The sequence below is a fragment of the Peromyscus eremicus genome, chromosome 2, assembly GCF_949786415.1.
Source record: "Peromyscus eremicus chromosome 2, PerEre_H2_v1, whole genome shotgun sequence".
Lineage (NCBI taxonomy): Eukaryota > Metazoa > Chordata > Mammalia > Rodentia > Cricetidae > Peromyscus > Peromyscus eremicus.
In genome coordinates, this window is record NC_081417.1 from 128,419,320 (window position 1) to 128,434,509 (window position 15,190).

General features: G+C 47.5%; 1 protein-coding gene across 4 annotated transcripts in view; it reads left to right on the top strand.

The window, feature by feature from the left end:
- Window positions 1–227: 227 nt before the first annotated feature.
- Window positions 228–15,190, top strand: part of Mknk1 (MAPK interacting serine/threonine kinase 1) — a 30,688-nt gene continuing 15,725 nt past the window's right edge. The window contains exons 1-3 of one of the 4 annotated variants that reach the window (XM_059254740.1): window positions 228–382; window positions 9,494–9,595; window positions 11,804–11,901. In XM_059254740.1, the coding sequence (XP_059110723.1) occupies window positions 9,496–9,595; window positions 11,804–11,901 (198 nt within the window). In that variant the 5' untranslated portion in view covers window positions 228–382; window positions 9,494–9,495. Of the gene's footprint in view, window positions 383–7,222; window positions 7,447–9,493; window positions 9,596–11,803; window positions 11,902–15,190 lie in introns of those variants that run through there. The other 3 variants (XM_059254741.1, XM_059254742.1, XM_059254739.1) reach the window with 3 other exon arrangements.

Below are 15,190 nucleotides of genomic sequence, written 5' to 3' on the forward strand. Positions count from 1 at the left end.
TCTGAAATTTCTTTATTCAGACCCTTGATAAATTTTCTAGTGTTTGGCATAAGTATTTTCAGTCACCCATCGGTTTTAAAGCCCGGGGACATCTGTGTACACATTGCTTCCTAGTGTAACTCACAGAGCGGGGGGGCGGGGGGGGGGGCTCTTGGGTTGATCAGTGTCTCCCCTGGTCCCCTTGAAGCTATCAAGTCTCACACCCTCTCTCCTGCTTTTTGAAGATTTCCGTGCTGGATGGGATGAAGCAGAGACAGGTGGTAAACTGAAGGACATTGGCCAGGCAGAGGCCAGTGGATAGCTCCCTGTGTCTGGAAGACGCCATCCTTGGGGTTCCTCTGGGATTTCAGGAGCCTCGCTGCTGAGTTGAAGAATTTTGTGGGTAAGATGGGTGAACTGTTGACCTCCTCCCTTTTTTTTTACAGCCACAGCTTTAATTACTTTGTGTTCATTGGAGATGCGCTGTGGCTGTCATGTTGTGTGTGTAGGTCACGGGACAACTTTCAGATGTCAGTTCTCTTCTTCTGCCAAGTGGGTCCCAGGGATCAGACTCAAGTCATCAGACTTGGAGACAGGTCCCTCTATCTACTGATCCATCATGCCAGTCCCCATTTACCCTTCTCACATTACTTTGAATTGAGCTTCCCTCCTATTTCCAGAGAAAAGGATGAGTTCAGGGTCATCTGAGCAGTTGATGGTTTTCAGTATTTGCTTGGGTGGCTTGGCTTATCCACCCACGTAAAGGGGTGGCTTTAGCCATCTCAGGTCCCATAGTAAACAGGATCACATTTCTTCTGGAACAAAACGGCAGAGGGACCGAAGGAAACTGGAACAGTAAGTAAAACATGTTTATTTCCTTTTGACTATAAAAGTAAAGCTACCACGTCATAGCTCAATGAACCAAGCACAGCAGAAGGGTAAAAAGTGAAATGTGTGTGCCCATGGAGTCTTGTTCTCCCCAAGGAAATGTTGGAAATTCTGTTGGTTTGTTTTTTATATCTCACACATGGCACAGATACTGAGGCTGTGGTGTGTTCTGTGTTTTGCTCTAGCTGGAGGCCTCGTCATGGTATCAGTCAAGCCTCGGTGACTGATTTGGGACACATGAGGGTTGAGTAAGGTTGTTTTAGCCTGTCCTGTGCTTTTTCGTAATACTCAACAGCTGTGTGTCACCTGTCTTCACCTGAAGCTTCCTGGTGACACTGCCATCTTACCCTGCTCCCCACTCCCAGAGCTGCCCCTCCGCCCATCAAGTTCTCCCCTTCTTGATGACACTGCTGGTTGAAAAGGACGTATTAATACACCTACACTGAGGCCCTACTCTGTGGCTGATCCCGTGCTAAGCCAGGGGGTTAGAGAAGAATCAACCATTGGCCTCTCTTTTAAGGATGGTCATAACTGTCAAGGACAGTGACTCCTCCACTGTCTCCCGTCGTTTGACGGGACCATTTCTGCCTCTGTGGCTTCCTCCCTGGTTCTATAACATGCCCTTCCCTCTGATTCCTTGACGGGATCATTTCTGCCTCTGTGGCTTCCTCCCTGGCTCTATAACATGCCCTTCCCTCCGATCCCTGCTGCCCCTGCCTCTGGTGCAGGCCTTCCTCACCTCTCCAGCCTGCTGCTGCAGCCTCAGTCCACCTTGTCTCTCAGCATCTGCTGTTTGTGCTGTATGTCACAGCCAGCTTGAAGGCCATAGTACCCTCCCACCCCCCCATTGCCTAGAACAGGGGTTCACAAGTGTGCCACACAGAAACCCTTGCAGGGGATCTGCAAGATCAAAACTCTTCAAAGTAAGCCGGGCAGTGGTGGCGCATGTCTTTAATTCCAGCACTCGGGAGGCAGAGGCAGGCGGATCTCTGTGAGTTCGAGGCCAGCCTGGGCTACAGAGTGAGTTCCAGGAAAGGCACAAAACTACACAGAGAAACCCTGTCTCGCAAAACAAACAAACAAACAAAAAAGTCTTCAAAGTAGTAACCAGGTATTATTTGTTGTTTCATGTTGTTGCCCAGTGACAGTGAGGAAGCTGCTGATGCCTTAGTACAAGTCAGGGCAGTGGCATGGAGCCATGCTCACAGCCATGTTCCTCCATGCCAGCTACTTAGCCATTTTAGCTTAAGAATGTCCTTGATGAAGCAGCAGAAGATGTTAATTTTTCTGAGTCTCACCTGAGGACTGTCTTCTAGTGTTCTGTATGATGTATAGAGGATGCACTTACAGGGCCCTTCTTTTGCGTAGCAAAGCACAACAATGATATACCAAGGAATGGCACTTGTAAGCACTGTTTGAATTGTAAGCTGAGCAAGAAGCAGCTGTTGTCGTTTTCTGTGGAAGAATGATGGATGGTTATTAAGGGTGGGAAGAATACAGGGACCAGTGCTGGAGGGCCTTGTGGACTGTGTTACATGAGCTTAGATGGCTAGCTTAGCTTGCTTTTCTCAGCCTTTATAGTATGCTTCCTACCCAAGCCCTGCCCTTTGCTACCACTTTGTTTCATGTTCTGTAAACACACACTTCCTGTTTCTGCTTCCATATCCTTCTGATGTCATTCCTTCCACCAGGAATTGCAATGTGGCTATGAGAGCTCCTTGTGACCCCAGGATCAGAGCAAAGGGAGAAGACGAGTCTGAGTGTTTGCCCCTTAGCATCTGAGTATCATAGCCTACAAAGCATCTCCCTGATGCCGTTTTCACTGCAGCTGTGTTGAACCACATGGCCCAGCCTTTCTACACATGGAAGTTGTCTTAGTTAGAGTTTCTATTGCTGTGAAGAGACACCGTGACCATGGCAACTCTTATAGAGAAAAGCATTTAATTGGGGTGGCTTACAGTTTCAGAGATTCAGTCCATTATCATCATGGCAGGACATAGTGGCATGCAGGCAGACATGGTGCTGGAGAAGGAGCTGAGAGTTCTACATCTTGATCTGCAGGCCACGGGAAGTGAACTGTGACGCTGGATGTAGCATGAGCATAGGAGACCTCAAAGCCCACTCCCACAGTGACACATTTCCTTCAACAAGGCCATAACTACTCCAACAAGGCCACACCTCCTAATAGTGCCACTTCCTTTGGAGGCCATTTTCTTTCAAACCAACACAGAGGTCCTGAAATTAAAAAAACCTCCAGCTCTGTGGAATCTCACAGATGGAGCTAATTTCATACATGGCTCCTGACATTTACTGTCTTGTTATATTTGACCAGCTTCTGCTCAAATATGCCTTTTCCTTTTCCCTTTCTACCTAGTGATGTCATCAGAAACCACATTTACAAACTCCCAGGTCAGACAGGAGAAGATTGTCACCTTATACTTCATTCTGGACTGCCATAAATAATGTGCTTAGACATTGGTTTGTAGTTTGTTTTCTATAAGATGACAAAACACAGAATACTATGGCATCTCAGGGCAAGAAGAGACTTCTGGAAGGTTAAAGTTAATATAGTAGTGAGGATGTGACTATTAGGCCTTTGTGTTTAGGTAAACTAGAAGAGAGCTTCCCAACCTTTTTGACATCGGAGCACATGCAAGAAACACGTGTGTAAACAGTGAGCTGGGGGACTGGAGGCCTGCTGAAAGATGAGAATCTCATAGCACTTGTCTTAGTTAGAGTTTCTGTTGCTGTGATGAAACACCATGAGCAAAAGCAAGTTGTGGAGGAAAGTGTTTATTTCAGCTTACACTTCAGGTAACAGTCCATCACTGAAGGAAGTCAGGGCAGGAACTCAAACAGGGCAGGAATCTGGAGACAGGATCTGATGCAGAGGCCATGGACAGGTGCTGCTTACTGGGTTGCTCCCCATGGCTTGCTCAGCCTGCTTTTTTATAGAACTCAGGACCACCAGCCCAGGGATAGCCCCACCTACAATGGGCTGGGCTCTCCCCTCATTAAATACTAATTAAGAAAATGCCCTACAGCCAGATCTTATGGAGGCATTTTCTCAATTGAGGTCGCCTCCTTTCAGATGACTCTAGGTTGTGTCAAGTTGACATAAAATTATCCAGCACAGTACATCAGTAAAGAAGCACTGTACTAAGATTTATAAACAGTAGCCCTGGTGCCTGGTTGTCACCAGCTCCCACCTCTGCCTTCCAGAGTTAGTGTTTGAGAACAGCGTCATCACAGGTTAGAAGCTTACGTTCTTGAGCCAGAGTGTAGGCTTACATTCTAGCACTGCGGCTTGCTTACTCAATAGATGAGCATGACATAGCACGTTTACCAATTTGTATCGGTTTCTTCATTTGTAAAATATAGGCAATAATTATGCTTTCCTCGTAGTTGTGATGATTGCATCAGTGAGTCTGTAGAGTATAGTAACTGTAAAGGACTTCAGACATTGCCTGGCACGTGCAGACCACATGAGAGTGTGCACTGTAGATACTATGGTAGTGTGCACCGGAACTTCTGTTGCTACAGAGGCACAGATGACCCCAGTCTCCTGGGTTCCCTCTTCTCTTATCTCACATGGCTTACTCAACCCCTCCCTTAAGTGTGTGCCAAACTTCCTTCAGGTCCTCCATTTCTGTTTTTGTCTGTGGTTTTGTTGTGATTGCTGATGGGGACGGGACCTAGGGTCCTGTGCGTGGTAGACAAGCACTCTTACTAAGCTACTCCCAGACCCTCAGTTTCCTTCCATTGTCCATTCTCCTCAGCTGACCCTGAGGAAGCAGCTGAATTTGTCTCTGATTATGCCCTTCAACCTGCTCTCCACCAATCTTTTCTAGAAAGCCCTTCAGAATGAAGGAAGTACTCAGACAGATTGGGGTCCTCAAAGAGCTCCAGAGTTGGAGCAGGGAGTGAGTAAGAGTTATTTGCAGAGCTGAGTGAACCATATGACCCTCTGGTGTTATACATGAGACATGAAAGCTGGCAATCTGTGTGTAGACTCTCTCTGGTAACCTGAGGGACAGTGGGGCTAACTCATCAGGCTCTGTCAAGAAATGGCAGTTACTTTGGAAAGTAGACCTTGAGGTTATCTAGGGAAAGCAGTGGCTAGTACCTGTTATTGCTATGGGTTGTGCCCCCACCCCCAGGACTCCTTGGCCTCTCCCAATTGTTCCATGAGTGAAGGTGCCAGGCTGAGTCTTAGATCTGTATCCTTAAAACCTATACAGCTATACTTCTAATGTAATCTGTTCCTATGGATGTATACGTGTGTATGTATGTAAGTGCAGATATACATTTGTGCACAGAGGTGTGGAGGCAGGAGGTTAACACCGAACATCTTCTTCAATTGCTCTCCACCATTATTTAAACAGGGACTCACTGTGTGGCCCTGCCTTGACTCTTGATTTGTAGACCAGACTGACATTGAGCTCATAGAGATCTGCCTGCCTCTGCCTCCTGAGTGCTAGGATTAAAGGCTTTTGCTTCCACACACAGCTAAACACTGGATTTTAATACAGAGAAATCTGGACACAATTTGAAAAACTGTAATTAGCCTCTAAATTACCAAGTGTTTTCAATAAAAGTTTCCCAGTGTTGAAGAGCAAAACTAAGGCCTTGAAGATGCTAAAAGCTCTGCCACTGAGCTCCTTTTAATACATTTTTGAAGCACATTTGTTTTGTTTTGTTTTGTTTTTGGCTATTAAAGTCTGTGTTCTCTTTTTATTTTTCCCCCTTCTTTTTATTAAGAAAAATTTTTCATTCGTTTTACACACCAATCAAAGATCCCCCTCTTCCTCCCCCCACCTCCCCAGCCTCCCCCTCCAAACCCACCCCCTATTCCCACCCACAAGAAGGGAAGGCCTCCCATGGGGAGGCACATCCAGTAGAGGCAAGTCCAAACCCTTCCCCCTGCCTCAAGGCTGCACGAGGTGTCCCATCATAGGTAGTGGGCTCCAAAAGCCCACTCATGCACCAGGGATGGATTCTAATCCTACCGCCAGGGGGACCCCCAAGCAGATCAAGCTACACAACTCTGTCACCATGCAGAGTGCCTAGTCCAGTCCCACCTAGGCTCCATAGCCTTTGATCCAACTTTCATGAGTTCCCTCTAGTTTGGTTTGGTCGTTCCTGCATGTTTCCATATCATGATCCTGATGCACTTGCTCATAGAATCCCTCCTCTCTCTCTTTGACTGGACTCCTGGGGCTCAGTCTGGTGATTGGCTGTGGATCTCTGCATCTGCCTCCATCAGTCATTGGAGAAAAGCTCTGTGAAGACAGTTAGGGTATTTACCAGTCTGATCACTGGGGCAAGCCAGTTGAAGCACATTTGTATTGACTGTGTCGTTGGGATCTTAGAACAACTTAGCAGGCAGACAGGGAGGTGTGTTTTTAAACCAATTCTCAGGATGAAGGAACTAGGCTCTTAAGAGGCAGAATTGCTTGACCTTGAGGTTGTCTGGTAATGCCAGCACCAGAATGTCTCCTTTGTTCTCCTGACCCGGCCCCACGTGCCTTCCCTGTCTACAGTGTGCCTCCCCTCATTCCACGTGTGCCTCTACCAGAATACACAGATGGGGTCCCCAAGCACTGCTAATGTGAGAGGGAGAGCTGGAGGCGGTAGAAGTTTTGGGAGCCCCCAGACCACTGCTTGCTGGAACCTGAAAAGAACTGCTTGCTCACTTTCTCCTCACATTACCTAGTCTAAAAGAGGACCAGGCTTCTAGAAAATAAGTTAAGGACCTTTTGTGTCTGAGACCTTTTAGGAGAGGGAATGTGATAGAGTTGATGGGATTCATAGCCTAGACTACCCTTTCCCTGCATCATCTGCAAGGCACATGTGTGCCCACATTTCTTTCAGAGTATGCACTGGGCACCCAAGGGGTCTATGTGCCGTGCACCATATGTGCCATATACGATTTCCATTTCAGTGCAATTTGTGATGGATGATATTCACCTGATGCTGTACTGTGACTTATAGAAGAGACAGAGGTGCATAGGGGACAGTAGGAACACAGGGAATGATCAAAGCCAAAGAAGATCAGTGTCCTAGTAGAGCTTCTCTTGGAGACTTGGGGACAGAGGCTGGAATACCAGCCACTAGTTCTACACAGTACTACCCCTTTTGCCTCATGCCTGACTTCCAGAGTGATTGATTGCACACACTGTAACTCATCTGGAGTTATTGCGGAGCTGTGTGGGGTTAGGACTTTTGAGCTAGCTTTCATGGTCAGGAAGAGTTCCTAAACCGGGGAATCAGGGAGGTCAAGGTGCAGTGTGATTGTGGGGCTTCCCTGAGGATGCATTTGTCCAGTGGCTGAGACATACTCTGTGATAAAACTAGAGTGTGGCCCACCTCATTCCCAGCAACCTCTCCCACCCATTACCTCTTGCTGTGAAAACAGGGTAAGTTATGCATGCTTCTTTCATTTCACTGTTTTCATACGTTTCCTTCCTAGTTTCAAAAACAACTCTCCCTCAACAAGTTCTGTTTGCAAGAAAAACCTTAACCATTTGTCCCCTCTGGCGTACCTTCTTCCATTGAGATCCATGCAGAATAGACCAGGTATTCTGTCTTTGTGTGTGAAGCCATAAAATCTAATATTGAATGTGTGGCTCTGCCCAGGGGTATGCTGCTTCCACCAGAGGCTCCACGGTCCTGCTGTGGTAAAGAGCACGTATAAATTGCCGCTAACAGGGTTTTCTATCTAGAGCTGTAAGTATGTCTGAGAGTCCCCTGTGAGTCACAATGCCGCCAGCACTCCTGCTGTTCTCCACACTGCCTGCCTGTTGGCTGTTTGGTTTGTCCACAGGCCACTAATCGGAGTGTGGCCGGGGAGGGTGAAGGAGCTGGAACCACAGTCTGTTCACTCCACTCTGGGTTTGCAGCACTGGTGAGAAAATAGTTGGGACGAGCGTTGACACTAGATTGCACACCAGAGGGACAGTAGTCCAGTCGTGTCCAATCCCACCCCATCCTGTCCCCCTCCTCTAAACCCTCAAAGATGAATGGCCTTGTGCTTTATTTCTGAAGGATTTCTCACCACGTCCTGTAAATGCATCTGAATAGCATTTTTCCTTGTAATTTGCCTTATGAGTGTGGCTACTTCAGTGACAGTATTTAATCCTTTGAGAGTCATATGGCATTGTCCCCAGGTAGAACTTGTGCTTGAAGCTGTTGGCAGGAGTAGTATTTTTAGATACTCTGTGGATTCTTTTTATCTGTGTGTTTTTTCTTCTCTGTGCTGGAGTATAATTGAAAACCTGCTGCTATCAGTTCCCTAAAATGGAAGGATGGATGCATCTAAGTAGAGCCGTCAGACATTGGGCTGCTTAGCTGTAGTTTCTGGATTGTGGTGTTGAAAGTGCCCTTCTGCATGCTTCCTGCTAACAGCTGCCAAGTGCCTGCCTCTATGCACAGCATGTATTTGGGCAGTGGCACTAAGCAATCTTCCATCAGATCCTTGGAGGAGGGAGTGAGCCTTCCCCTCAGTGAGCAAAGAGCCAGATTCCATTTTAAATTTCTCAGGAAAAACCAACCCTCAGAGCCTATGTTTATTGAAGTTTGGTGTAAAAGTCCCTCACATCCTCTGCCCATCAGCTCTCGGGTGCCTCTATTTTAGAAGGATGTAGAGGTTTAATCACCCTGGTGGGGATTTAGACCCAGAGACTTCAGAGAAATCTTATTATTTCTAACTGCAGGCAAAGAGTATTAAGGCTCCACTCTGGATCAGGGGCATGACATGTTCTATAAGTAATTTATCTTTAACAGGGGAAGGCCCCTACTAGAGTGGCCTAGAAACAAAACTGCAGTTGGCTGTCATTGTTCCTCCTTTTCTCCTTCCCATCCCAGTCTCCTGCTGCCTCATTCTGTCCTGACCCTTCCTGCCCAATATGTCCCGTGTCTGTGTCTGCCAGCATGGGAGCCAGGTGCCTGCCAGGGAGAGATAATGATGTTTTTACAATAAGTGACCTCATCCAGCAGCCTGTCTTAGACTTGTCAGCTGCAGGCCTCCCTGCATTCTTTCAAGGAAGAACCAGGGAAGGAGAGGGTGATGTGGCACTCATCTGTGCTCCTGGGAGTGAAGAAATTGGGGGCTATTCTCAACCCAGCCCCCCTACCCATCTTGTTACCTTTGGGGATAAGGCAGACTCCATAGCAGGCCTTTCACAGCCCCAGTGCATATCCATGGAAATATTGCTCAGCTTCTGGTTTTACCGTCAGGTTCTATTCCTACCTAGCTCCTAGCCCCAGGGATCCTCCCTTTCTGATGATCACAGGTGGGCCCTGCTTGTAGATTGCTTGTTCTGTTTGGGAACTCTGGTTTAGCTGCTGGCAGATCTAAATCCATGTGCTAATGAGCTTGGCAAATGCAGACTTCTGGTCCCCTCTCCTAATCTAGCTGCCTGTCTGAGTCCCTTCCTACAGTTAATGATCTCCTATAATGGTTTTGCCTTTAGTTTTGCCTCCTGGGTCCAAACAAATCAATATCCCTCACAGATGTTTAAAACCGTCAGTATAAAACTCCTGGGTCTCACTCTTCTCCTTCTGAGTGAACTCACTGCTTGATCGGTACAGTGCAATTTCCCTCCCGTTCCCTCTTGTCTCCCAGAGATGGGCAGCAGTGAGCCCCTTCCCATCGTGGATAGTGACAAGAGGAGGAAGAAGAAGCGCAAGACCCGGGCCACTGACTCTCTGCCAGGAAAGTTTGAAGGTTGGTCTAGGCCTGAGTGCTGCAGGAGGGGGGAGGCATCTCTGATATCCACGGGACCAGATTCCAGGCCACCTCACCTTAGAGCCAGCTTGTCCTTGTGATTAATAAGACAGGGGTGAGTGAGAAGCGGTCAAGAGGGAGAAAGGATGGGCAAATCTCTCAGGCGAGGCACTGGCCTCCTCTGAGTGGTGTGAGCATCATCTCAGTGGCAGAACAACCAATCTTCGAGAGCTGAGAGCCTCCCGTGTGTCAGCCCCTCTTCCATATGAGCCGCCGCCTCGTGGTTCCTGGAAGGCTGGGAGGCAGAAGAACCAGGAAAGAGGAAGCGAAAACACCCAGGCCACAGCTGCAGTGACACCGCAGTCTTCTCCCAGTGGGAAACTGGCCTCCCAGAGGCTGCAGCGACTTGTGTTGCGTGTGCTTGGCTCCTCTGAGAATTCATTGCATCCAAGGGACAGGATGTTGCATCATCAGAAGTTTTGGTTGACCAAGCTCAAGGCACTAGGCTGGGGGATGCCAGGGTTACCTCTGGGCATTCGGTGAGAAGATGTGAATCACTGGGTGTTTCTACAAAGTGGTCAAAGGATGAGTAGCCACCTTTAGGAATAGCATATCCCCTTTATATGGTTTTTCACTGTAAGACTTGAAGTAGCTTCCCCTCATGGGCCCTCTTCCTAGCCTCGCACATATACCAGCAAACTGATAGTTTTGTAGACTGTTCTGATAACAAACACTGTATGAATCAGGAATACTTTACTCCAATCAGCTAACATCCTGGTATGTGTAAAAGGCCCGTACTAAAGGATGTTCTAGGGAAAAAAGCATGCCATTTAAATCACCTACAAATAATAGTGAACAGTGTAGCATCCATTCATATAGACAGCTGCAAGACCAGACTGTAATGGAACCAAGAAAGTACTTAGAATAGAGGTTTATGGTTTGTTCTTTTTTTTTTTTTCTGAGATAGGGTCTCCCTATATAGCCCTGACTATCCTAGAACTCACTGTGTAGACTAGGCTAGCCTTGAACTCATAGAGATCTATCTTCTTTGCCTCCTAGATGCTGGGATTAAAGGCATGCACCACCACACCTGGTGTGTGTGTGTGTGTGTGTGTGTGTATGTGTGTGTGTGTGTTGGGCAGTGAGGGAGAGTAAAGTACCTGGGACTTTAGAAGAGTTCACAGATCAGCAGGTCTTTTGTTTGTTTATTGAACACAGAAGGGTTTCCTGTCACTCAGGGTTAGTTGATGCAAGCACAGACATCTCATGACTGAGAGTGATAAAACCTCTTGACGTTGATTAAGTCTTCTGCCCAGGCCCTGGGTTTAAAGTCTAGGTTGCCTCAAGAGAGCAGCCAGGGAAAGAGCAAGGGAGGATGAGGTTGGCTCAGCAGGGGTTGTGGTAGAGCCACAGCTTCCTTTGGAAGGGGCTCAGAGAACTTTAGTGTTCTGAACACTCGTCCAGCCTGGGTCTGTCACTGCTCTGTATGACCATTCTGACCTGGAACTTTAAGACATTGTTTGCATCCTGCTCTGTGTCTTGATTTCCTGTGGGTGACTTTCAGAAACCTCTGAGGCTCCTCCGGTGACCTCCACTTTTGTATGTATAAAATAGTTATTATTATTCCATTCACATCCTCCATTCCTGGCACAGAGCTTGGCACATAGTAGGTGTTCAGCAAATGAGTAAATGAATGAATGCTGTTCATTCAAATAATACCCTTCTTCGAGGATCCCCGGATGGCCCAGTGGGTTTCCCCCTTCTCTTCCCCTGCTTGCTCCTCCCCCACTCCTCCCTCTTGCCATGCTGTCCCTGAGGTACTCACCAGGGCCTGGGTTACTCTGGGCTGCTGGGTAGGTTTGCCTTCCATAATGGACTCAACCCTTGGAGGGGAGGGGCTGGATTCTGTCCCTCACTCTGTCCCTATCATATTACCCGACACAGTAGATGCCCAGAAAGCAGGTTCTGAACTGAAACCCCTCCTCTGACCTCATCTCTAAAATGAGGAACAGGGGTCTGCTGAGTCTTGTTGAGAGTCGGGAGCTGTCTGGGAAAGTTGGGAGGTCCTTGTCACTGAGGCTGCAGAGGTACCATGGCCCCTTCTGCCTGGGTAAGCAGACCAAAGCAGCCAAGTGACAGTAGCTTTTCCCATCCTGGCTTGCGGTGGGGTGACTCACTTGGTGTTCTTCTCGCCTGTTTCACCTCTAGATATGTACAAGCTGACCTCTGAGTTGCTGGGAGAGGGAGCCTATGCCAAAGTCCAGGGTGCTGTGAGCCTGCAGACTGGCAAAGAATATGCTGTCAAAGTGAGTGTCGCACTGGGTCTCCACCTCTACTTTGCAAAATTGTCATTCCTAGCTTGTCCCAAACCAAATAGTGTATTATGCAACATGGTAGCTCAGAAAGAAGAGGATGGAGGGGAGTGCATACCTGTATTCGCTGGACTCAACTCTGGGCTTTTCTACTTAATTGCTTTGTAACCTTGAACAGGTTACTCAGCCTTCTGTCCTCCAGTTTCCTCTTCTGTAAAATGGGTGTAAATAATAGAACTTATATAGGATTATGGGGATTAAATAAATTAATATGTGTAATGTGCTTATATCCATGTCTGGCACATAGTAGGCTGTTTCTGATTTCTGTAATAAACAGTATCAGCTTTGGAAGTAGAAGCTCTGTCTGAATCATTTTTAACAAACTTAGTTGACTTCAGGAAACTCACTGAACCTCCTTAAGCTCTGGTTTCTATAACTAAATGAAAGTTAGTTAGTTCCTGCCCTCAAAATCTGGTGAAATGATTATGAAGGTATGAGTAAAAATGAACTGGTGAACACACTTGATAAACCACAAAGTACAAGCGATGACCAGTATCAGGACAGTGAGGCCGAAGATCTGAAGTGACTGAGCACTCGGCTTTGGGGCAGGAGACGTGGACTTAGCCTCAGTGCTGCCTTTAAGTAGCTGCATGACTCTGGCATGTCTCACTTTCAAACCCTTTGGCTACTGAAGGAATAGAGGCAGAGCTGTGGTTCTCAAAGTTGGGTCCCTCGGCCAACAGCACCAGTATCCCCTGGAGAGAGTGAGAAATGCACATGATCTGGCCCTAATACATTAGAAATTGGGCCTGGCCCAGCACTGTGCATGTCCCCATCCTGGTGAGTGTGATCCTCAGGACAGTTTGAACACCCTGATGGAGGGTGGATTTAAACTGCAGTGGGCAGGCATCAGCCAGTGAGCTAAGAGCACAAAGAGCCAGGTTTCTCAGTGTAGGAGAGAACCTGGAGCTGCATCTTTGCAAATGTGCCCCAGTGATTCTGAGACCCACTGTTTGAGGACCACTGAGCTCTATGGAAAGGCTTACTGAAGCTGGAGGCATATTGGTTAAGCTTATTCAAATCAGCCAACTGAGCCATCAAGTCTAAAAGCACTGCCTCCTTAGAGAACCCTGCTGAACTGGATCCATAAAAACATCTCTTCCAACCAACTCTCCTCAGTCCCAACTGTGGATCATCTCTGCTAAACCTTCTGGCTGGGGTATTGTTCTACATATAACAAAAGAGCTACTTCCATTCCTCTTTGTAAACAAATTACTATAAATTAAAAAGAATTTGTAATATGCCTAAAAGTGATTAAAGCATACACACATACAAAAATGTTAAACTGAATGGAGCCCAGTGTGGTGGCATACAACCTCTAGTCTCAGCACTTGGGAGGCCAAGACAGGCAAGTCTCTATGAGTTCCAGACCATCCTGATCTACATAGTAAACTTCAGGCCAGCCAGCACTATATATATAGAGAGAGAGACTCTGTCTCAAAAAGCATATGGATGAATGAGTAGGTAGGTGGATGAATGGATGAGTGGGTGGATGGGTGGACGGATGGGTGGATGGATGGATGGATGGATGGATGGATGGATGGATGAGTGGGTGGATGGATGGATGGATGGATGAACAAGCAACAGTTCTGCTTCTTCCAGAATGAGTCACAGGAGGAAAACATGTCCCTCTGATCCGTGTCCCTCTGGAAGCTTTAGGCAACCTAAGACAAGCTAGGTCTCCCAGCATGACTCCCCAAGACATGGCTTACTACTGCTTTTCCTCTAAGCATCCACTCAGTGACCATAGAGCTGGGATGGAATGTCCCAACAATCTGATCCACACTGCCTCTAACTCAAAGTAATTATCCATGTTCTGCTCCCTGGCTAGTGGTCAGAACCCGTTGGTTATCTCCTCAGAGAGAAGTCAGCTGTTGCTGGAAAGCCTGCCTGCTGGAGAGTTGTCTCTGACTCTGACCACTCCTGCTTGATGAATGCAGCTAAATAGCTCAGAGTAACATGGTTTCTGTTCCCCAGCGCTGCACCTTGCTGATAGGTCCAGAGTGATTTCCTAACAGGTGTGACTAACTTCCAAGTTACAGTTGGATACACATGTTTGTGCTACATCATAGTAGAATCTTTTGAAGTGTTGTGCCAAGCAGCTAGAAGGAAGGGGCAGGATGTTCCCTTCTGAGCTGTGAAGCAGAACTAGCTCTGCCTGCAGGCTCTGTTAACAATGCACCAGGGCTCTGGATGGCTCCAGAGGGCTTCTCAGAGTCAGCTAGACCCCCACACAAACCACTGCTGAGTGGGCTCATGTCTTCTTGCAGTCAACACTTGCCAAGCAGCTCCAAGTGGAGGTGTAGCCATGTAGCGGGAGCTGCCCACACTATGGGAGGAGAAGTGAAGCCTCTTGGTGCTGAAGGAGCTGTCTAGGCTGGGTGCAAGTGTGGTCTAGAGAGAAGACTGGGAGTAGACAGAAGACATACACTTTCCTTACCTTTTTTACATGGTTGTCAGGGTTGACCAACACGGAATGTCTGAATTACTTACACAGAGAGTAAGATTAGCAGAAGAGGAAGTATTTTTCTTCTATCTGTAGGAGTTGCAGAGTGGCATCTGGGTAGAGAGTCTTTGCTTCCTCTCCACTCTTCCTCCCTCATCCTTGCCTTCCTCTATCTCAACACAGTCATACCTGCTCTTTGGGATTAAGAGCCAGTAGAAATCACTGTCTCGGGCTAGAGACATGGCTCAGAGGTTAAGAGCACTGGCTGCTCTTCCAGAGGTCCTGAGTTCAATTCCCAGCAACCACATGGTGGCTCACAAGCATCTATAATGAGATCTGGTGACCCCCTCTTCTGTCATGCAGGCATACATGCAGGCAGAACACTGTATACATAAATAAATAAATCTTTAAAAAAAAAGAAAGAAGTCACTGTCTCACTGGTTGCTCCAGCCCTCCATGTATAACCAAGAGCCAGCAGCTTCATATTTTATTTATTTTTATTTTATGTGTACATTTGTCTGTGTGCGGGTGTCAGATGCCCTGGAACTGGAGTTGCAGACAGTTGTGAGCTGTCATGTGGGTGCTGGGTATTGAACCTGGGTCCTCTGGAAGAGCAGCCAATGTTCTTAACCACTGAGCCATCTCTCCAGCCCCAGAGCAGCAGCTTTGTAAGCTGCCGTGATAGTGCACATGGCCAGAGACAACAACATGGAAGCCCTAGGGCCTGTGTCCTGCTTCCCCATGTCACTGAAGCCCACTCCGGACTCTGCTGGAGAG